This window comes from Bos grunniens, chromosome 20 (genome assembly GCF_055505025.1).
Source record: "Bos grunniens cultivar Pamir isolate PY7600 chromosome 20, Bosgru_T2T1.0, whole genome shotgun sequence".
NCBI classification, from domain to species: domain Eukaryota; kingdom Metazoa; phylum Chordata; class Mammalia; order Artiodactyla; family Bovidae; genus Bos; species Bos grunniens.
In genome coordinates, this window is record NC_141184.1 from 506,740 (window position 1) to 529,136 (window position 22,397).

Sequence of the window (22,397 nt, forward strand, 5' to 3'; positions counted from 1 at the left end):
TGACGCTCCCGCTTGCGCCGGCGCTTCCGGGTAAGGGGGCGGTGCGCCGCGCGCGGCAGGTTTGAAGCGCGCGGGGCGCCGCCTGAGGGCCGAGGCTGCTGAGGTGGCGGGGCGCTGCGCGAGGCGCCGGCGGCGAAGGGACGGCCCGCTCCCCGCGGCTTCTGGCGGCGGCGCCGACATGGACGAAGCTGTGGGAGACCTGAAGCAGGCGTTGCCCTGCGTGGCCGAGGCGCCCACGGTCCACGTGGAGGTGCACCAGCGGAGCGGCAGGTGAGCCCGGCCTCGGCCCGACCCTGGCAGTGTCCGACGTGACGGGACCCCGCTCCGAGCAGACCCGCCCTGACAGGGTCGGCCCAGACCCCGGCCTCAAGCCCCGCCGAGCCCGGCAAATCCGACCCCGGAGACTCAGTTTTAGGAAACGCCCCTGCGCCCTCACCCTCGCCCACCATCCCCTCTCCCCGGCCAGGCCCTCGGGACGATGGGCCCCGGAGGTGCTGGCGGCGGCGGGTCTCCGCGGGGCCGGGTGCTCTGGGGAGCAGACACCGCCGCAGGGGCCGCTGAAGGGCCTGGGCCCTCGGGCAGGCAGCGAGCGCGGGGGGCAGGGGCTGAGGGTGGACCCCAGCCCGGGAAACTCCTCTGGGGCCCCCAGCTGTGGGCGTTTCATTCTCCCGTGACTTGCTGCTGTTTCCCAGCTGGGGGGGGGCTGGCACCTAGGCAGCAGTTCCAGCTTGCTGACCAGCTGCCTGGGTGGCACCGACTCTGCCTGCACCCCCTGCCTCTGAGGGGCCTGGGCAGAGTCCTTGGGCAGCTTCCCTGGGTCATACAGCCTGCAGTTACCGCCAGCGCCTAGTTGGTACCAGATCACTCCCAGGCAGGCCCTCCCGCCAGCCCTCTCCATGGGTGCATTTTCCCCACTATGGTCTGTTTTGCTTTTAATCACTCTTTCTTAAGATGTTAGGTTTTTTGTTTTTTTTTAACTCAGATCTGATTTTATGTGTTCTGTGTTCCTAGCACTGCAAAGAAAGAGGATATAAAGCTGAGTGTTAGAAAGCTACTCAACAGGCATAACATTGTGTTTGGTGATTACACCTGGTCTGAGTTTGACGAGCCTTTTCTCACCAGAAATGTGCAGTCTGTGTCTATTGTTGACACGGAATTAAAGGCTAAAGATCCACAGGTAACTTAATTCTCAGAGCTGAGAAACAGTTAACCCGTGGCCCAAGAACATTTGCTGTTTCGATAGTGTGTTGTATAGATTTATTTGATTTTCGTTCTCATCACAGCCCATTGATTTGAGCGCGTGCAATATTGCACTTCACATCTTCCAGCTGAACGAGGATGGCCCCAGCAGTGAGAACCTGGAGGAAGAGACAGAAAACATCATCGCGGCAAATCACTGGGTTCTGCCTGCAGGTACCTGTGACAGACACAGCAGGTGGCACAAGCCTACGACAGCAGGGCGGAAGGCAGCGCACACCTCAGGCTCGGAGATATTGTGTGTCTGTTGTGTAGAGTTTTAGCGCGTTCTATCTGTTAGGAAGTTTATCACAGGAGAGAAAAGTAGAAATTTCCAGTATGAGGCTACTTGGATGGGTCTCTCGAAGCTGGTGCTAGTTGAGGATGACGCCGTCGCTCTTCTTTCCTGCCTAGTTGGTCAGTCTTGCTGGACCACTGCTTCCTCCCACCTTCTCTGTACTTCTCTGTGCCAATGGGATCTAGCCGGCTGAATCCCACGTCTAATCCAGGTTAGGCCTGACATCTTGAAAGCTAGACTCCACCTGCCACTAGGCCCTGCCAGAGCATTGGCCTGTGGGGAGAGTGGTGAGTTCAGGGCAGTGCTTGGGTCCACATGCAGGTCCACAGAAGGTTCATTATCTGCCCAAAGCCACATGTGACTGCCGCTTATTCAACATCTTTAACTTAGAAATGACTTTGAAAGTTTAGCTTCTCTGTAACCAGAATTGCAGCTTGCCGCGTCTGGAGCAGTTGAGGATGTCTGCGGCTCAGGGTGGATGTAACCAGTAGGCGCAAGGCTTGCTTTCCTAACATTTGGTTTTGTTTTGTTCTCTCAGCTGAATTCCATGGGCTTTGGGACAGCCTGGTGTATGACATGGAAGTCAAATCTCATGTGAGTTATGCTTTTTCCTGAAAGGCTTCCATGTTTCAGGTGAATCATTATTGTGTTCTCTCTAGCGCCTCTTATGTCACATGGGCTTCTAGGAGTGCTGCTTGCCAGCAACCCCTGCCCTGGGAGTCTGTCTTCTGTCCTGGGTGTCTCCTCTGGGCTTGCTCTGAGTGGAGCTGTACTCTGGGGAGTTCCCCTCGGGAGAAGGGGGAGGGTTCAAAAGTGAACCCACTGGCACTGGGTCACACTCTTAGGAACCTGTGGGCTGAGAAGGCAGTGCCAAGGGGCAGAACAGGTTGGGCGATCTGAGCGAGTACTACCATGTCTGAGCCCCCTTCAAGGTGAAGAGTCCTTCTGCACACAGATGAGGGAGGGGAGGATGCCAGAATTCCGTCCCCACCACCCCCGCCACCCACTCTGGCTCCCCTAGGAGCCACGGGGACCCCAGAGCCCCGGCTGTTCTTTTAGCAAACGCAGCTTGTCCAGTGCGGTGTCCCAGAGGAAGGAGCTCACTTACCCGGTGTAGCCTTCAGTTAAGTGACCTTTGAGTTTTCTTTTATCCTTGTAATAGTCACACCCAGCGCTTGTCCTCTTAGATTTTAAGATGTTTTTGAGGTGAAAGCCTGAGTGTGCTTGGCAGCCTCTGAAGACTCTCTCCTTCCTTCTGCTCCTTCAGGGCACGTTCAGCTGAACCTTTGCTCTGCCAAGGGCTTGACTCTGTCTTTTCTTTCTTCATGCAGCTCCTCGACTACGTGATGACAACTTTACTGTTTTCAGACAAGAATGTCGACAGTAACCTCATCACCTGGAACCGGGTGGTGCTGCTTCATGGTAAGCATTTTGGTTTCGTTTGACAAAATAAAATTGCGTGGAGTCAGGCTTTCTTCCTGCCTTTGTCCTGCGAAGAGTTACAGCTCCTTCTTCCTCGTGGGGCCAGGAATGCCGTCCTCTGTGAAGCCAGCCATGTACATGCTCTCTGCTTTGGTTACTTGACCCTTCATGGGGCAGCCACCTGAGCATCCCTTGTGACTTTTTATGCTGTTATTCAGCTTTCCAAATACCTGCCTCGTTTCCCGCTGGTTATGGGTTTCTCAGGGTAGCAGCTGCCTTGCATTTCTTCATAGTACCCTTGGAGCTTTCCTCGATGGAACAAACTGCAAAAGCCCGCACTTCACAGAACTCTGCCTAGTTCTCGGAAAAGAATACTGGGGGGCTTTTTTGTTGCTGTTGTTATTGTTACTATCCCAGGAGAGACAAAGAATTGAGAGAAAGCCCAAATTACAGCGAGGTAAGAGCTATAATTAAAAGCATTATTAGCTTCTTTATACAATGAAGACTGTAGGCTTGTGTTCAGTTTTATGAAAACAGTGCCTTTAGGGTGTCTTGGCAAATTTCTTGACACTAGAGCCGGAGAAGGCGGTCACAAGGTGTCTCACTTGGTGCTGCGCAGCGCCCGTTAGAGTCGCTCACACGCGTACTTGTGAGTCACGGAGAACGCAGACGGCCAGAACAGAACGTCATCGTTTTCTACTGCACGCGTTTGTGCTCCCATGTCAGCGTCCTCCGCTCCTGTCAGATGCTGTGCTGAGGGGCACACAGCGCCCAGGCCTTGCCCGACCACTCTCCCTATGTAGCTTGAGGTTCGGGCCCACATGTGCGGAGCTGGAATGAAAGACGCGGGTGCCGTGGGCTTCAGGAACAGCAAACACCAGTGCCTTGAGCGCCTGATGGTTATCAGGAAAGGCTTGTTTGACCTTTGAAAGGTGGATTTTCATAATCAGCGGATTTCATAGAAGACATGTAGGGACAGGGAGGGTTTCAGTGAAGGTGGAAAGAAATCAGAGTGGATTACAGGCAAAGAAGCTCCTGGTGATGTTTTCTAGTATTTACGCTGTTAACAGATTATCAGTAACTTAAGTGATTCTTGTGATGATAACATTTATAGCATTACAGTCTGTTCCATATGTTATATCCTGTGAATAATGCAACTACTGCTTCAAGAAATCTGTTACAGCACTAACTTATACTTATCTGTTTGCATTTTGTTACAGGTCCTCCAGGAACTGGAAAAACGTCACTGTGTAAAGCTTTAGCCCAGAAATTGACCATCAGACTCTCGAGCAGGTAACTTTGGTGATTTGAGAGAGGAGCCGCAGAGGCGGGCTTGCTCTGTTTCAGCTGTAATGATGGGAGAAGCTGCTTCTATTTTTAAATCATCTTACGTGAATAGTAGGTGTCTCGGTGTAATGTAACGAATCCTTCTGTATTCACATAGCCTTGAGCTCTGACTCCAGTCTTCTTACATTATTCTGTATTCACATAGTCTTGAGCTCTGACTCCAGTCTTGTTACACGTGCTGAGACTCACCCTGGGACCAGCACGGGACCTCTCGTGGTGACCACCCTGTGTACACTTGGAGGAGCGCGTCTCTGCTCGCTTTGGTTCGACCGTTCCCCACTTGCTTGATGTCTGTGTGGACCATCTGTCTGCCGTCCAAGCCTAGCACTGGGTTTGTCTGCCGCTTTTGAGTGTTGTCCATTTGCGGATTTACGGTTCCACTACGTTTATTTATTCTGGACATTTCATGTAATTGAAATTACACAGTATGTAGTAGTCTTTTCTGATTGGTTCTGTTCACTTACCATAACGTTTTTCAAAGTTCACCCATGTTACAGCATATATATTGGTAGTTCATTCTTTTGAGTGTAGTCTGTTTAGGGATTTATGGTTCCACTGCATTTGGAGACTATTTGGGTGTTAGCTCTTCAGCTCATTCCCCTGTTCTGCCCCGTTTGTGGGGTCCGTTCATTCACGTGTTAGACTGTCTCATGCTGCCCTGCAGGCCACTCGTGTGCTCTTTCATCTTTTTTCAAGTTTTAAAAATTTTCTGAGTTTCATTTTGGTTAGTTTTTCTGCAGTATCTGATCTGCTTTTACTTCTGTTCAGCGAAATTTCCATCTCTGAGAGTGATTTTCTTGTCTGAAGATTGTTCAGTTCTGTTTATGCTTGTAAGCTCTGTCTACCAATTCCATCCTCGTTATCATTTGGGTCTGGTTATGGGTCATATGTTCCTGCTTCTTGGTGTGCCAGGTAATTGTTGAATGTGGACATAATGATTTGAAGTGACTGGATTCTCTTGTTTGTCTATAATGACTGCTGGGTTTTATTCTGACGGGGGTTTGTGTACTTGTGTTTGGTGTGATCCTTTTGAGGTCTGTTTTTAAGCTTTTTCAAGAGTGGTCTCAGTGTGGTCCAGACTTCACCCTCAGGAGGACCATTCAGGGGCCTCAGCAGCAAGTACTCTCGCCCCTTGGCCCTGGGGTCTCGAGCACTCTAGCGCTGGGCTCCCTCTTCACATGCTGCTGCCCCATGACAGTCGCCGGGCTTCATTCCTGTGTCTCCCTCCTCCCTGGATCCCTGCTCTGTAGCCTCCAGACACCTCAGCTCCTTGAACTCTGGCCTCTGTCTCCTCAGCTTGCTGCCCTGGCCTCTCCTCCTGGGTCCCCTCCAGTGTCACTCCAGGCAGGAGATCAGAGCCGTCGCGCCTGCCGCCTCCCAGGTCACAGTCCCCGATTATGTTGTCTGGCACCCTTCACAGACGCTGTTTCACTGTTTTGTCTAGTTTTCTAGTTGGTTAAGGCAGAAGGTAAATCACCCTTTTAGCCTAGTATGACTTCAGAAGAGGAAATCCTGTGAGATTTACTTTTAAATCTGTTTTCTTTTCAAAACTGTCTTAAAAGTAGGGAAGTTGCTCTGTTTCAGGCCTTTGTTTTATGCTCAGTATCTTGGCCTTTGTCTTGACATAGTGAAACACATCTGTGTTTGATAATCTCCGAGGGCAGTTTCCTGAAACAGTGGAAGGTGAAGGTGTTATTATAAGAAATGTGACGTTTTCCAGTACAAAGATCTGGAAACTGGTATTTATTTTGTGGCAAGAAGAAGCCTTCGCAAACCTTTTTGCTTTATTAACTTAAGTACACTTTGCTTAATAATCACAATGCTTTATAGTTAATCTTGTGACATCCAACCCAGGCTGTATTCACCAGGTTGTCTACCTCCCCCTTCTCCTCATCTGTAAACAAAATTACTACATGATGTTTTTCAACTGGAAAGTCAGTGATACTTTTTAAGGTAATTTTTTTTTTTTTTTTGTGGTTTCTCAACATGAAAGAAACTGTAAAAAGGATCTGGGAGTTGGCTTCTCTGCTGGCCATTTCCTGTTTGATTTTAATCAGATCTAAGTGCATCCAGAGCCCTCACTGACTCCATGGTAGATGGAGTATTAGTGCTGGATTTCAGACAGTGTGTGTCAGGTTCCCTTTGAGCTTTCCAGGGCTCCAGGTTTGAGGGAAGTGATTTTGTGCTGGAAAACAAATTCTCACATTCCTTTGGGTTTTGTGGAAGGAAAAAAAAATGTTCAACTGTGGGCAGACTTTTGATGCTTATGTTTTGATTTGTTTGCCACGTTAATACAGATAATGGTTTTTGAACACAGAAATATAAATTATAAGTAGACTAAAAACAGTATTAAGAATTAATTGTATTTAACTAGTTATATTAACTATTGGAGAAGGAAATGCTAACCCAGTCCAGTATTCTTGTCTGGGAAATTCCATGAACAGAGGAACCTGGTGGGCTACAGTCCATGGGTTCTCACAGTCAGACACGACTGAGTGGCTAAACAACCAAAAAACTATTAAGTATTCTTCAGTTCAATTGCTCAATCATGTCTGACTCTTTGCGACCCCATGTACTGCAGCACACCAGGCTTCCCTCCATCACCAACTCTCAAGAGCTTGCTCAAACTCTTGTCCATTGAGTTGGTGATGCCATCCAACCATCTCATCCTCTGTCGTCCCCTTCTCCTCTGCCTTCAGTCTTTCCCAGCATTAGGGTCTTTTCTAGTCAATCAGTTCTTCACATCAGGTAACCAAAGTATTGGAGCTTCAGCTTCAGCATCAGTCCTTCCAATGAACTTCAGGACTGATTTCCTTTAGGATCAACTGGTTTGATCTCCTTGCAGTCCAAGGGACTCTTAAGAGTCTTCTCTAAGACCACAGTTCAAAAGCATCAATTCTTTGGTGCTCAGCTTTCTTTATGATCCAACTCTCACATCCATACGTGACTACTGGAAAAACCATAGTTTGACTAGATGGACCTTTGTCGGCAAAATAATGTCTTTGCTTTTTAATATGCTGTCTAGGTTGGTCATAGCTTTTCTTCTGAGGAGCAAGTATCTTTTAATTTCATGGCTGCAGTCACTGTCCTCAGTGATTTTGGAGCCCAAGGAAATAAAGTCTGTCACTGTTTCCACCATTTCCCCTTCTATTTGCCATGAAGTGATGGGACCAGATGCCCAGATCTTTGTTTTTTGAATGTTGAGTTTTAAGCCAACTTTTTCACTCTCCTTTTTCACTTTCATCAAGAGGCTCTTTGGTTCCTCTTCGCTTTCTGCCATAAGGGTGGTGTCATCTGCATATCTGAGGTTATTGATATTTGTCCCTGCAATCTTGATTCCAGCTTGTGCTTCATCCAGTCTGGCATTTCGCATGATATATTCGGCATATAAGTTAAATAAGTAGGGTGGCAATATGCAGCCTTGACGTACTCCTTGCCCCATTTGGAACCAGTCCATTGTTTCATGTCCATTTCTAACTTGCTTCTTGAGCTGCATACAGATTTCTCGGGAGGCAGGTCAGGTGGTCTGGTATTCCCATCTCTTTCCCTCACAGGCAGGTCTGGCTCAGTCTCTTGGGGGGTCACGGCTCCTTTCTCCTGGGTCCTGGTGCACACGAGGTTTTGTTTGTGCCCTCCAAGAGTCTGTTTCCCCAGTGCTTTGGAAAGTCTGTAATCAAATCCCACTGGCCTCTAAAGTCAAATTCCCTGGGGGTTCTCAGTCAGTCCCTTTGCTGGATGCCCAGGTTGGCACATATGCTGTGGGTCCTAGAAGTTTCATCACAGTGCGAGAACTCTGGTATAATTGTTCTGCAGTTTGTGCGTCGTCTGCTCAGTGGCTCAGTGATAGAGATAATGGCAATCTCCTCCAAAAGGACTTAGGCCACATGCCGCGCCTCCCAGGTCTGCTGCAGCCAGAGCCCCTGTGCCCACGGCAGGCCACTGTTGACCCCCCATGCCTCTGCAGGAGACACTCAAACACTCACAGGCAGGTCTGGCTAAGTCTCTGTGGGGTCCCTGGATCCTGTGTGCACAAGGTTTTATTTGCGCCCTCTGAGCATCTCTGGCAGGTATGGGGTTTGATTCCAAATGTGGTTTTTGCCCCTCCTACCATATTGCTGGGGCTTCTCCTTTGCCCTTAGATGTGGGCTGTCTTTTCTTGGTGGGATCCAACATTCTCCTGTTGATGGTGGTTCAGCAGCGAGTTGAAATTTTGGAGTTCTCGCAGGAGAAGATGAGCACATGTCCTTCTGCTCCACCATCTTACCACCACTTTTTCTTGCTTTAACTGAAATGAAGATACCATTCAGTTTGAGACACTTAGTTTGCTCCAACTAGAACTGTTGATGTTGGCACATCTCGTTAAGATTGTTCATGACTATGAGTATACAGTTTGCAGGTACCTCATCCTGGGTCAGTAGTAACAGAGTAGTCATTATCAGCTTGCTGGGCACTTGAGCAGTGTTGTGTTATAGAGACAGAGGTGGTTGCCGCCAGGGATATTGTTGGACTGACTTGTAACGATTGCTGTCCGTCTTTTTTAAACCATCTTAGGTACCGATATGGCCAGTTAGTTGAAATAAACAGCCACAGCCTCTTTTCTAAGTGGTTTTCAGAGGTAAGTATTTATACTAATCCGGTTCTCTGGATTGTCCACCATGCAGCTGAAAACTTGTCCAGTGGATTAGGCAAACTCTTTTCCTCCAAAAGCTTTAGGAGAGAAATAGGTGAAATAGGAATGTGAACAGGGGCTCTGACTGTGTGGTCAGAGGAAAGTTCCAGAGTGTAGTGATAACCTGGAAACCATCTGAGGCCTGAGAGGACCCTCTGCTTGTCACCTCCAGACCCGGGCTGGGGCACGGGGCGTTCAGTGTTACCTGAGGAGGGCGGGGCCGCCTTCCGATGGGACCGCACCCTCAGCTTGAGCCTGTCCGCCAGCTGTGAGCTGAGGCACTCAGGCCAGGTGATGTCACAGCCGCCCTCAGCTCTGGGGGGCTCTGCTGCGGGGCCCGCGTCGGACGGTGCCCCTGGCGGGTGGTGGGCAGGGACAGGAGTGCCCGGAGGAGGTGCGCCTGGCCGATGTGCACCCGAGACCCAGCCCCTCCAGGACCGCTGGGGAGGGAAAGGGGGGCCGAGGTGCAAGTGTGGCCCCGCCCAGGACACCAGGAGGGCAGGCCTCTAGGTTCCCTGCAGACCTGGCTTCTCTGATTCAGGAAGTTTCCCAAGGGGCTGTCAGGAGACGGTGGGCTTGTGGGGCCCCCTGGGGTCAGAGCGCAGCCAGGTGGAGACGGTGGATGCACGTGTGCACCAGGCAGCCTGAAGAGTGCGAGTTGATGATGAGGAGGGTTCTGTTTCCAGAGTGGCAAGCTGGTGACTAGGATGTTCCAGAAGATTCAGGACTTGATTGATGACAAGGATGCTTTGGTGTTCGTGCTGATCGATGAGGTGGGTGTGTTGAGACGTCACACCTGTGAGCGGAGGAAGCGCAGGACTGGGTGGCCTTCGGCGTTGCCGGGGCCGCCCGCCCGTGCTTGTCCAGCCCCACAGGCTGCACCCTGCAGGCCTAGCCCGGGGCCTCTCAGGCCCTCGGTGCAGTGTTCACACGCCCCCGCATCCCCCCAGCTGACCACCCTGTCACTCTGTGCCCACAGGTGGAAAGCCTGACCGCCTCCCGTAACGCATGCAGAGCAGGCACCGAGCCTTCCGATGCCATCCGTGTTGTCAATGCCGTTTTGACCCAAATTGATCAGATTAAAAGGTACCCCTGCACACTCACAGCCCCAGCCTCACCCCCAGCTTTTTCAGCTCAGAGTGCGTCTGGCATTGGGTGTGGGCTCTGTCTTCTCTATGTTTGAAGCAGCGTGTGCTACATAAGCTTTTTAGAAATTAAGCACTTTTTACGTTATCGAAGTGTTAAAAATGCACAGCAAAGCTTTGGTGTGGGGAGAAGGTACCCACTGCTCAGAAAAGGGGGTCTCCCTGACTCCCGTCCTGTCGCTGTGGGAGGAGTGGAGACTTGTCTCTGCAGTCTCTCTCACCTTCCTTGCCTCATGCGATTCAGGCCCGCTCTGGTGACCATTTGTGAAAAGCCCAATCCTGGCACATGGCTCCCAGCTGCGTGTGGGGGCCCTGTGCGCACTCCACACTCACCAGCCTCTGCCCAGACTCCTGGGCCCCGTGTGCCAGCCCTGCTCACCCTGCAGAGGACTGGCTACCTGCGGTCACAGGACGGGGTTGGTCGGGGGCAGCTGTCCAGGTGCTCCCCGGCCACAACGCTGCCAGTGGTCTCTGTGCTGCCTGTGGGCCTGGGCAGCCCTGCCTCGTCCCCGGGACTCGAGCCCAGCAGGCCAGGCGGTGTGTTCCCCAGAGCGCCCCTCCCCCTCCGTGCCGGCCCAGGGGTGAGCAGACTGGATGACGGGGCCTCTCTGGGGAGTTCGGGAGCTGGAGGGGAGGGCCGCTAGTCCCCAGGGTGAATCGTGCAGCTTGGCGCTGCAACCTCCAGGGCAATGAGAGTGACGCCTGGGTGTGGCCGTGCCCAGGCAGGGCAGTATTGGCGCTGGGGCGCAGGGACGCTGTGCAGAGTGAGGGCTTCACTGTGGTGAAGGGGGCAGGGAGCGGTCCAGCTGGGGGCCTCGAGAGTTGTCCATAGGCGGGGAGCTCGCAGACCGGGAGTGGGGAGGGTCTGCACTGTCGCAGCCGGAGCCTGGCAGGAGCGAGGGTCAGGTAGAGCGCAGGAAGCAGGGCCTCAGAAGGCGTTGTGGGGGTGGGGGTGGGCACAGGGCAGGAAGCTGGCTGAACGCCTGGGCCCTGGTGCCAGCCTGTCCTCACACTGCGTGTGTCGGATCAGGGGGGTCGAGTCCCTGTGGCCCAGGGTGACTGGGCCCACCCTCTGCCCGCAGGCACTCCAACGTGGTGATCCTGACCACGTCCAACATCACAGAAAGGATCGACGTGGCCTTCGTGGACAGGGCTGACATCAGGCAGTACATTGGGCCGCCCTCTGCAGCGGCCATCTTCAAGATCTACCTCTCCTGCCTGGAAGAGCTGATGAGGGTGCCTGGAGCTGTTTCTTGCTTTCCTGAGAACACATTAGCTTTCTCGTGGGGTCTTGATTTGTTGGCATAACGTACGATGTCTGGTTCCTGTGCAGAAGGGGGTGTCACTCGGCCTGCACCCGCTGTCTCACACTGAACACTGCAGTTGTTGGGTCTGCATGTTGCGCTCAGGGAGAAATCACTGACCCGATGCTTCTGCTGCCCCGTCCTCTGTCCCCGCAGTGCCAGATCATATACCCTCGCCAGCAGCTGCTGACCCTCCGCGAGCTGGAGATGATTGGCTTCATTGAAAACAACGTGTCCAAGTTGAGCCTCCTCCTGAGCGAAATTTCAAGGTGTGTGCTGACCTCTCTGTTTCTTTTTAAAACATTTTTTGGAATATAGTTGATTTGCAATAAATATTGTAGAGCAAAGTGACTCAGTTATACATACATATATCTACTCCTTTAGATTCTTTTTTATAGGTCATCACAGAGTACCGAGTAGAGTTCCCTCTGCCCCACAGTAGATTCTTATCAGTCACCTGTTTTATATGTAGTAGCTTGTATGTTATCCAGAGTTGAAGGGCTGACTCATTGGAAAAGACCCTGATGCTGGGAAAGACTGAAAGCAGAAAGAGAAGGGGGCAGCTGAGGATGACTAGTTGGACAGCACCACTGACTCGGTGAACAGGAGTTTGTGCAGACTCCAGGGTGTGGTGGAGCTGCTGGCATGCTGCAGCCCGTGGGGTCTCAGAGTCACACACGCCTGAGCGACTCAACAGCAACGTGTCAATCCCAGTCTCTCAATTTATCCCTCTTCCCCATACCCCTCTGGTAACCAGAAACTTGGTTCCTAAGTCTGAGTCCGTTTCTGTTGTGTAGGTAAGTCTATAACTTTTAGATTCCACGTGTAGGTGATATCATGTGACATTTGTCTTTCTCTGTCCGTCTTGGTTCACTTGGCATGCTAGTCTCCAGGCCCATCCGTGTTGCTGCAGATGCGTCCTCTCACTCCCCACTGTGGAGTAGCACTGCGCTGTGAGCCGCGCCTCCCTCCTCATCCGCGTCAGCGAGCGTCTGGGTGTCTGTGTCGCGGCTGTTGTGCGTAGTGCTGCTGTGAACACAACACTGCCTGTATCTCTTGAATTTTGGTTTTCTCAAGATACTTGCCCAGAAGTGGGGTTGCTGGGTCATATGGGGGCTCTGTCTTAGGTTGTTAAGGAGCCTCCGTGCTGCTCTCCGTAGTGGCTGTGTCAGTTTGCATTCCCACCAGTAGTGGAGGGTCCCCTTCTCTCCACAGCCTTTCCAGGGTGTATTGCTTGTAGGCGTTTTGGCGGTCACTGTCCTGGCCGTGTGCGGTGCCGCCTCACTGTAGTTCTGATCTGCGTTTCTCTCACGGTTAGCGGTGCTGAGCCTCTTTCCGTGTGTCTGTTTGCCATCGGTATGTCTTCTTTGGAGAAATGTCTGTTTAGACCTTCCGCTCATTCTGGGATTGGGCTGTTTGTTTTTTTGATATTGAGCTGCATGAGCTGCTCGTATGTTTGGGATATTTAATCCCTTGTCACTTGCTTCATTTGCAAGTATTTTCTCCCATTCTGAGGGTGACCTCACTTTTGCAACCTAGAGAAGCCCATTCCCTTTGGTCACAGGGGTGGTCGTTGCCTGTAGTAGCCAAGGTGGTGATGTGGGTTGGGTGGCACAGGCTGAATCCCAGGGCGTCTCCCCCGCAGCAGATGCCCTCCGGCCTCCCCGACCGTGGGCTCCTGGATGGGAGGATGAGGCCAGCCGCTTTCCCCCTGTGCCCATGGGCAGCGAGCAGAGCACCGCTCCAGCACAGGACAGGCTTTCAGATTAAGGCTCTCTGTAGCATCGCTGGATTCTTAAACTGCCGAGGCCATGGGTGGTGTCAGGACCCTGCCCCTCCTGGAGCGGTAGCTGAGGCCTGCGGGAGACTGCCCACCCCCGAGGGGCTCTGGGGAAAGATCGGGGACTTGTCCTGAAATGCCCCGCGGTCCATGTGGAGCTGACGCCAGTGTGGTCATGTTCACAGGAAGAGTGAGGGCCTGAGTGGCCGCGTCCTGAGGAAGCTCCCTTTCCTGGCTCACGCACTGTACATCCAGGTGAGTGCCTGCGCCCTGGGCCCTTGCCGCCCACTCTGTCTGCAGGGCTGGCCTCAAGGAGAGTCCCGCCCGCCACCCTGGGGTTTCCGCCTCCTCCTGTGTTTCTGAAGTGACGGGCCCAGGGGCAGTGGAGGGCCAGCGTGTGTCTGCTCACCTCACTGGTGTGTGGAAAGCTCACGCCCAGGGCCTCCCTGCCACCTCAGAGTGCTTGTGCCCTGGAGGCGGGTGCTCCCAGGCCACCCCACCTTGAGGGCAAGGACCGCCACGATGCCTTGTGTTTTCCAGGCCCCCACCGTCACCATCGAGGGCTTCCTCCAGGCCCTGTCTCTGGCCGTGGAGAAGCAGTTTGAGGAGAGAAAAAAGCTCTCGTCGTGCGTGTGACCTGGCACCCCGTCCTCACTGAGCACACCGCGGGAAGGTGCCATCGCTTCCTCACAGCAGCGGCTGCCCCAGGACATCTGAGGCCAGGGCTGAGACCTGCAGGCTGGTGTGGTTCAAGAAGCGTGTTCTGCTTACACAGTGTTGCTCAAGAAGTGTGTTGCGTTTACGTACTTTAACTGCATGTTCGAAGACAAAACAGCTTGTTTTCTGTTTTGAAAGATGATCATCTGAGCTCAGTGTCTCTTTATAAAGAACTGTCTAGATGTCCTGATTCTATCCTGCTTTTGGTTGATTGGACCCAAAATGCTGACGTTTTATTTAAAAAGATGATTAATGTAAGTTTTATAGAAACAAAACAGAAATGCCATTGCCTTAAAGAAGAATGTAATCATAGCATTAAAAAAAGTACACGTTGCTCAAGACAAGGCAGCATTTGCTTCCTGCTGCAAGCTCGTCCTGGTCAGTGCACACGTTCTGGAGACTATGCGATGAATGAGAACCTGTTCCTGTTACAGAAATCAAGAGAAAAGTTTAAGGCCAGCGCTCTTGGTAGCAGATACGTTCTGCTTGTCGGGGAGGGGCAGCTGACGGGGCCTGCCTCCCTGGTGACCAGCGTGGCTGGCCTCACGGCAGTGTTTCCTGGTGAGTCGTTTGTTGAAGGACGTCAGTCACAGCTTAAACGAAGATTCCCAATAACAGGTGTAAAATGAATCGGCCAATAATTGGTGTATTCCACAGAACCTTGTTTTGCTTTTATCTCACGCTAAAATAAATTTCATATCACTGTTTTATAAAACATTTTTAAAAGAATGTTACCTTTTGTCTTAAATTTTTTTATGTATTAAAAATTTTTTTCCAAAATTTTCTCATGTTGATTCTCTTAACACTCCAAATGCTTTGAGTTTTAAATCACTCACGCGAGGAGGTAACTTAGCCTGTCTTACCCCGTGGGGTGGAGGTGCGCCATCTGCACATGGCATGCAGCCTGGGGAGGCCCGGGGTCGGAGCCGGGCTGGGGTGGGGGACCTGGGGTTCCACCCCTGGGCCATCAGCCAACCTTGGCTCTGGTCAGGTCCAGGGCTAGAGCGAGCCCAGCCTTGGGGGCCAGGGACCGGCTCTGTGGTTTCCTCAAGACCCTGAAATAGGGTGAGAAGGGAGGCATGTGGGCACTGGGGTCAGGGCAGGGGCGCCCTCCATGCTCCACGGTTGCTGCTGAGGAGCCCAGTGTCCCGATGGGAAGAGAGGGTCTGGGGAGGAGGGGATGCCCAGGGCAGGGCTGTGTACAGGGGCAGACAGATGAGTGAGGAGGCAGCCCAGGGGAGAAGCCTTGAGAAGGCTGGGTGCAGGTAGGCGAGGCCTGCACCCTGAATCTGGGGTGGTCCGTGTACTGGACCACTGAAGCCCCGAGAGGGCTGGGGGCGGGTGGTGGGGGCGGGTGGGCGAGGCCTGTACCTCGAATCTGAGGGGTGGTCCGTCCCCCAGGCCCTTTCCCAGAGTGTGGGAGTGTCTGATGCCACCGCCCACGGACACCAGGGGGCAGCGCCGCTCTGCGGGATGGACAGGAGGGGCCTGGGGCAGAAGGAGGAGTGGTCCGCAGAGGCAGCAGGCCTCGCTTGCTGTGTCCCTGCCCCGGCCCCGTAGGCCCGCCCACACACACCAGCCACGAGCGTCCAGGCCCAGCGGACGTCTGAGCGCGAGCCGGGCAGCGGTGGGGGCGTGGGTGTTATGACCGCCGCCTTGGCTGCCAGCTCACTCTGGGTCAGGGGTGGGGGCTGGGCCTGGTAGGAAGGGTCGTACCTGGGCCCCCAACTAGAAGCGGGCACCAGCCTTGTGGGCACTTTCTGGGCCATGGCTGAAAGCCCGAGGTGCTCACGGCTGAGCCCTGGGTTCAGGATGGGGGCACGCTGTCCTCCCGCGGGGGCAGGCTCCTGGGCAGGCACAGGCGGGAGAGGGGGCAGAGCACCAGCCTGGGACGCCCAGGGGGCATGATGCTGCCTGCCCAGCCTGGCACACAGGCCTCAGGTCCAACCCCTCCGCAGGCAGGGGCACCTGCGAGAGAGGCTGAGGACATGGCCCGACGGAGCAACCGTCCCCAGCAGGACAACCCGGAGGCCGAGGTGACGGGGACCGCAAGGGTGAGTGTCGTGGGCATGCCACGGAGGAAACACGTGCTGAGCCACAGCCCCTCTGCCCGGCAGAGGCGGCGCAGGGCGGAAAGGCCCCCGGAGAGAGCCAGCAACCGCGGCTCAGCCCCCCGACAGCCCCGAGGCCCTTTGGAGGCTGTGGTTCCCGCCTGGCAGCTTCTTCGCCCCAGTGAAGGGGCTGCTCCCGGGGAGGTGGCTCCTGTCACCGTGGCAGCCCCGCTCCACAGCTGAAGCGTCCTTTCGGATGGGGAGGTGGGTTTTCCATCCCCTGAGTCCTGATTTCTGACTCACTCCTTACCGTCCAGAACTGGAAACGTTGTAGTCTGTTACCGTGCGTCACTGGAAACTTCTCTCTCCCCTAAACTGTCATTTATGGATGGAAACCTTATTTGTGTGCGTCTGGACCTATGTATTCCGGCTGGAAGCCTTTTTCTCTAACACGGGTTACCCTTCGTTCCTGAAAACTTAGTCTATAATCTGAGTTTGCACTTGTTGTTGGAAACCTTTCTCCTTCCTTCCGTGGCCTGACTGTGACGATCACCCTTGCAGTCCCCCATCACCTCGTCCTCTGGGTCATCCTGCCCAGGACGGTCTGCTCTGTTGTTGGAAACCTATCTCCTCTGCCTTACGTCATAAGTTAGGAAAAGAAGACTTCTCCCCAGTCACCTGAGTCATTATTACTGACCGCAAACCTTGCTCTATGCCCTGACGTCGTTCACAACGTGAAACCTTTTTCCTCTTCCAGAGAATCAACACTTCACAGGGGGAGGAAACTTTTCATTTTGTATCACCTGGGCTGTTTGTGGCTGCAAATGACCTTCTCCGTCACCCGATGTGCCTCTGTGATGGGCGAGCTTCCGTCTGGACCACCTGACTTAGTGATTTATGACCAGGAAACTTCTCTCCGTGTCACCCAACTTGGGTTTTATGACTGGAATCATTTTATGCTACCTGGGTGACCGTTTGCGACTGGAACTTTGCCCTGAGTCCCTGCAGTTACCACTTAGGATTGGAAACCGCATTTATGCAACTCCCAACTTGGCGTTTGTGACCGAATCTTCTCTTTCTACCCCCGGTGCTGTCACTGTGACTGGAAGCTGTCTTTCACCATCACCCGAGTTACCATTCCCAGCTGCACACTTCCCTCTTCTACTGGTTTTAAGCAGCAACCTCAGCTTTGCCGCCTGAGCTGTCATCTGTGACTGCTCCCTTCTTCCTCTGGCACGAGAACCCTCCTTTGCCCCAGGACAGTTGTGTCCTGTCACGAGTCGTCACACAGGCCGAAACAGTTCCCGCTCCGTGACCCCGTTACCTTTGTGACAGAAAGTCTTTTTCTGTGACCCGAGTTGTTGTTTATGGTGGAAGGCTTTTTATAATATCGGTTACCATTTATGACTAGAAGACTTCTTTCTCTATTGACTCGTTACCATTCACGACTGAATTTTTTTCTCTCCTGAGTGACAATTTATGGCCGAACAATCTTCTTTCTCCGTAACTTATGACAAGCTACCCTGTTTTTTCAATCACCTGACAACATTTAGGCCTGGAAAGCGTCCTTCTCTCAACTGACGTATCGTTTATGAGTGAAACACTTTTTGTCACCTGAATCACTAATTACTGGAAACCTTTTTTCCCGCCTTATTTATGACCAGAAAACTTTTTCCTCTGTCACCTCAGTTCTCTTTTTTGACTAGGAACCCTCTCTCTGTATCACCTGAATGACTACTTATGACTGGAAACCTTTCTCTGTAGGTTCTCATTTGTGACTCAAAGCCCTCTTTTCTAGCCTATGAGTTATGGCCTAAAACTGGACGTGCTCTTTCCCTATCACCTGAGTTACGATTCTTGATTGAGAACCTTTCATTTTCTCTCACTTGATAGATTTCTGTGTCACTCAAGTTATTATTTATAACTGGAAACACTCTGTCACATGACCTATTCTTTATGGCTCGAATCATTCTTTACCACCTGCACAATCAATTAACAGTAGAAAATCTTTCCTGTCGTCAACCACTGTTGACGGTTACCATTTGTGACTGGAAATCCTCTTTCTCCATTTCCTGAATTATCATTTATGACAGAATGTTCCTGTCTCACCTGAGTTATCATTTACGGCTGGAAACCTTTCTTTCCTGCCACCTGATTTACGCTCTGTGACTGGGAACCCTCTATATCACCACCTTTCTCTAGTGTGTTTTACCCTTCAGGACTGCGGTTTCCCTTCTCTATCACTTCACTTTTCATTTATGACGTGAAGCCTCTTTCTCCATCTCCTGAGTCATCATGTAATACTGGGAAACTTCTTTATGAGCTTATCAGTTCAGTTGCATTCAGTCGCTCAGTCGTGTCCGACGCTTTGCGACCCCACAGACTGCAGCACGCCAGGCCTCCCTGTCCATCACCACCTCCTGGAGCTTGCGCAAACTCAGGTCCATCGAGTCGGTGATGCCATCCAACCATCACATCCTCTGTCATTCCCTTAAAATTCCATTTATGAGTGGGATTCTGTTTCTATATCTTGATTATCATGTATGATGGAAATACTTTTTTCTGTGACCATGGTTATTATTTGTGACTGGATGCTGCTTATTTGTAAGTTTCTCTTTTAGGTAAAATTTATGACTGGAAACTTTGTTTCTTATCTGCCGAGTTATCATTAGTGACTGGAAACACTTTGAGTTATCATTATGGCTAGAAACATTATTTTTTAATAAACTGATTTATGACAGGAAATCTTTGTTCTCTATTACTTGACTTATTACTTGACTGGAAGCCTTCTTTATCTATTACTGAGGTACCACTTAAATCTAAAAAACCTCTAAGTTGTAGCTTATGACTGGCACCTCCCTTTTAATCACCTGAGTTATCGCCTATGCCTGCTTTCTCTAATCATTTGTGATTAGGAAACTTCTTTTTTCATGACCTGGATTATCATTTGCAACTGAATACCTTTCTTTGCCCAAGGTCTACATCATAATTTATAACAGGAAACCTTTTCCATCATGAGATTTTTCATTCATAATTGAATAACCTTTTCATCTATCCCCTGCCTTCGCATTTATGACAGAACCTGCTTTCTCTAGCACTTGGGTTATCACCATGAATGGAAATTTATCCACCACTTGAGTTGTTATTACTGAAAAACTTTTGGTCTCGATCACATTATCATTTATACTTGGAGATCTTCGGTCTCTATCACCTGAGCCAACACTTTTGACAGGAAATCGTTATCATCTGAGTCATTGTTCACGCCTGGCAGACTTTCCCTCAATCAACTGTGCTGCCCTTTTGGCTGGACGTCTTTTTTCTCCATTACCTGAGTATGTTTTGACAGGGAACCACTATCACCTTACTTATGATTTGGGACTAGAACCCTTTTCCTAACACCTGATTTACCATTTATGACTGGAGACCTTTCTGAATTATTTATGACTGGAACTTTAGCCTCAAACATCTGAATGATCATTTCTGAAGTAATGTTTTCTTTCTCTATCACCTTGGTTATAATTTATGACTTCAAATCTTACTTCTCTATTTACTGAGTGCTTATTTTTGTAGGCACTGGGCAAAGAAAGGTATTCAGGTGCAAGAGAATTTCAGAAAAACGTCTACTTCTGCTTCATTGACTAAGCTAAAACCTTTGACTGTGTGGATCACAACAAACTGTGGAAAATTCTGAAAGAGATGGGAATACCAGACCACCATACCAGCCTCCTGAAAAACCTGTATGCAGGTCAAGAAGCAACAGTTAGAACTGGACATGAAACAACAGACTGGTTCCAAACTGGGAAAGGAGTAATTCAAGGCTGTATATTGTCACCCTGCTTATTTAACTTATATCCAGAGTACATCATGAGAAATGCTGGGCTGGATGAAACACAAACTGGAATCAAGATTGCTGGGAGAAATATCAATAACCTCAGATATGCAGATGACACCACCCTTATGGCAGAAAGTAAAGAATAACTAAAGATCCTCTTGATGAAAGTGAAAGAGGAGAGTGAAAAAGTTGTGTTAAAGCTCAACATTCAGAAAACTAAGATCATGGCATCCAGTCCCATCACTTCATGGCAAATAGATGGGGAAACAGTGGCTGACTTTATTTTTTTGGAACTCCAAAATCACTGCAGATGGTGACTGCAGCCATGAAATTAAAAGACGCTTACTACTTGAAAGGAAAGTTATGACCAACCTAGACAGCATATTAAAATTAGAAACATTACTTGGGCAACAAAGGTCCATCTAGTCAAAGCTATGGTTTTTCCAGTCATCCTTCTCTGCCTGGTTCTGAGTCCACTTCCGGGTCTCCTCTGGCCAGTCGTCCTGCCCTGCCTGGCCTTGAGTCCACTACGGGTCTCCTCTGGCCAGTTGTCCTGCTCTGCCTGGTTCTGAGTCCACTTCCGGGTCTCCTCTGGCTAGTCGTCCTGCCCTGCCTGGTTCTGGGTCCACTTCCGGGTATCCTCTGGCCAGTCATCCTGCTCTGCCTGGTTCTGAGTCCACTTCCGGGTCTCCTCTGGCCAGTCATCCTGCCCTGCCTGGTTCTGGGTCCACTTCCGGGTATCCTCTGGCCAGTCATCCTGCTCTGCCTGGTTCTGAGTCCACTTCTGGGTCTCCTCTGGCCAGTCATCCTGCCCTGCCTGGTTCTGGGTCCACTTCCGGGTCTCCTCTGGCCAGTCATCCTGCCCTGCCTGGTTCTGGGTCCACTTCCGGGTCTCCTCTGGCCAGTCATCCTGCCCTGCTTGGTTCTGAGTCCACTTCCGGGTCTCCTCGGGCCAGTCGTCCTGCCCTGCCTGGTTCTGGGTCCACTTCTGGGTCTCCTCTGACAGTCGTCCTGCTCTGCCTGGTTCTGAGTCCACTTCCGGGTCTCCTCTGACGGTCGCCCTGCCCTGCCTGGTTCTGGGTCCATACTTGGATACTTGGTTTATCTCAGGGTCCTCCCACGTGTGTGCTTGTCTCTCATCCAAGATGGGTCCCAGTGAAGGGCCTCGTGGGTGGGTTACCACGTACTCTGAGGTGACACCCTCCGTTTGACCTCCAGAGAGCGTTTCTGTTCCTGTGCAGTCAGGCAAGTCTCCTTGACTTCAGAATGAGGAACATGTGGGCCCTGTCTCTTCTCTGGGCAGAGTCCAGCCTACTCGCTCGACTGTCCTGCTATCGAAATTTGGAGCATCTGTCCACAGGGGCTGAGCTGCTCAGCCTGGGGCCCACCTTACCCCCACCTCAGTGCTGGCTCCCAGGCCCACAGGGAGGCGGGGCCAGGACCCCAGAAGCCCTGGGCCAGGGTGGCCCCTGTGTCTGTCCTTTCCCCGACTCCAGGCAGACCTAGTGTGGTGGGCGTGAGGAAGCCGGGGTTGGAGGTCTGGATAACGTATTAAACACAGGCACAGAGGAAGACGTGGACGTGAGTTTGAGTGAACTCCGGGAGATGGTGATGGACAGGGAGGCCTGGCGTGCTGCGATTTACGGGGTCAACAAAGAGTTGGACATGACTGAGCGACTGAACTGAAGCCACCTGAGGCTGCCAGCCAGAAAGAGCCAGAGCTGGATTTGGACCCCAGGGAGGTGTGCCCTCCAGAGGGGAGAGGGGCAGAGCTTGGGCCCCAGGGAGGTGTGCCCCCAGGGGGAGGGGGGCAGAGCTTGGGCCCCAGGGAGGTGTGCCCCCCAAGGGGGAGGGGGGCAGAGCTTGGGCCCCAGGGAGGTGTGCCCCCAGGGGGAGGGGGCCACACCAGTCGACAGGCTCGGCTCCTCTGGGCTCCCTGGGTTCCCCTTGAGAAAGAGGCTCCTTTCCTTCCTCTTGTGGTTGCTGACCCCTCCAGGCCTGTGTCCTGGGGCTGGACATGTGCCCGTCGTGCGGCCACTCGCTTCTGTGCAGTCGCCAAGGTGCGGCACACTTGCTGCGGGCGCCCTGTGCACGCAGGCCCTGGAGGGGGGCTCCAGCAGTCCCGAGGGGGCTGGCCCATGTCCAGGATGACAAGAAGGTGTCCGGGCTAAACGGGGCCCTGAGCAGATGGCCAGTGCCCCCACCCCCATCTCCTCGGTCTTACAGAGCCCGGCCAGGGATCCTGGCGGTGACCTGGAGGCCAGATCAGCTCAGACGTGTGACCTATTGTCCCACAGAGGCCACTAGAGCCCCAGGGGTGGCTGTTCCACTCCTCAGACAGCCTGGGGAGAGGGGCTGCGCCCGCCACTCCAGCAGACCCTCACAGCGACCCTCACAGTGGACCCCACTCCCGCAGACCCCACTCCAGCGGACCCTCACAGTGAGGGCCTTGGGGTCAGGAGCTAGATTTCCTCTGGTCCTGGAACACGACCACTCATATTTATCCAGTGCATCTCAGACTTTAGAAAATCCACGAAGTTTCCCTCAAGAACCGTCTCTCCTGAAAGCCCCGTCTGTGACAGCAGTGAGACTAAGC

At 52.2% G+C, this 22,397-nt stretch overlaps 1 protein-coding gene and 1 long non-coding RNA gene across 2 annotated transcripts; both read left to right on the forward strand.

Moving 5' to 3' along the window:
• The first annotated feature begins 7 nt into the window (after nucleotides 1–7).
• TRIP13 (thyroid hormone receptor interactor 13) lies at nucleotides 8–14,698 on the forward strand. The gene is made up of 13 exons (XM_086362408.1): nucleotides 8–270; nucleotides 1,012–1,177; nucleotides 1,284–1,413; nucleotides 2,073–2,128; nucleotides 2,866–2,956; nucleotides 4,177–4,249; nucleotides 8,855–8,918; nucleotides 9,659–9,745; nucleotides 9,952–10,058; nucleotides 11,200–11,353; nucleotides 11,578–11,690; nucleotides 13,387–13,456; nucleotides 13,742–14,698. Exons 1-13 carry the CDS (start codon nucleotides 179–181, stop codon nucleotides 13,835–13,837), a joined length of 1,299 nt encoding a protein of 432 aa, XP_086218534.1. The 5' UTR covers nucleotides 8–178; the 3' UTR covers nucleotides 13,838–14,698.
• An 817-nt stretch (nucleotides 14,699–15,515) lies between these two features.
• Nucleotides 15,516–18,714, forward strand: LOC147350013 (uncharacterized). Its single transcript, XR_015149119.1, has 2 exons — nucleotides 15,516–15,972; nucleotides 16,727–18,714. It is a non-coding gene; the product is annotated as an uncharacterized LOC147350013 (long non-coding RNA).
• The last annotated feature ends 3,683 nt before the right edge of the window (nucleotides 18,715–22,397 follow it).

What these genes read in the sequence shown, in the direction of transcription:
- TRIP13 (XM_086362408.1), top strand. Translation starts at nt 179, where the DNA reads ATGGACGAAGCTGTGGGAGACCTGAAGCAGGCGTTGCCCTGCGTGGCC. An exon ending in ACATGGAAGTCAAATCTCAT is followed by an intron (nt 2,129 to 2,865) that starts GTGAGTTATGCT and finishes TTCTTCATGCAG; the next exon opens with CTCCTCGACTACGTGATGAC. An exon ending in ACCATCAGACTCTCGAGCAG is followed by an intron (nt 4,250 to 8,854) that starts GTAACTTTGGTG and finishes AAACCATCTTAG; the next exon opens with GTACCGATATGGCCAGTTAG.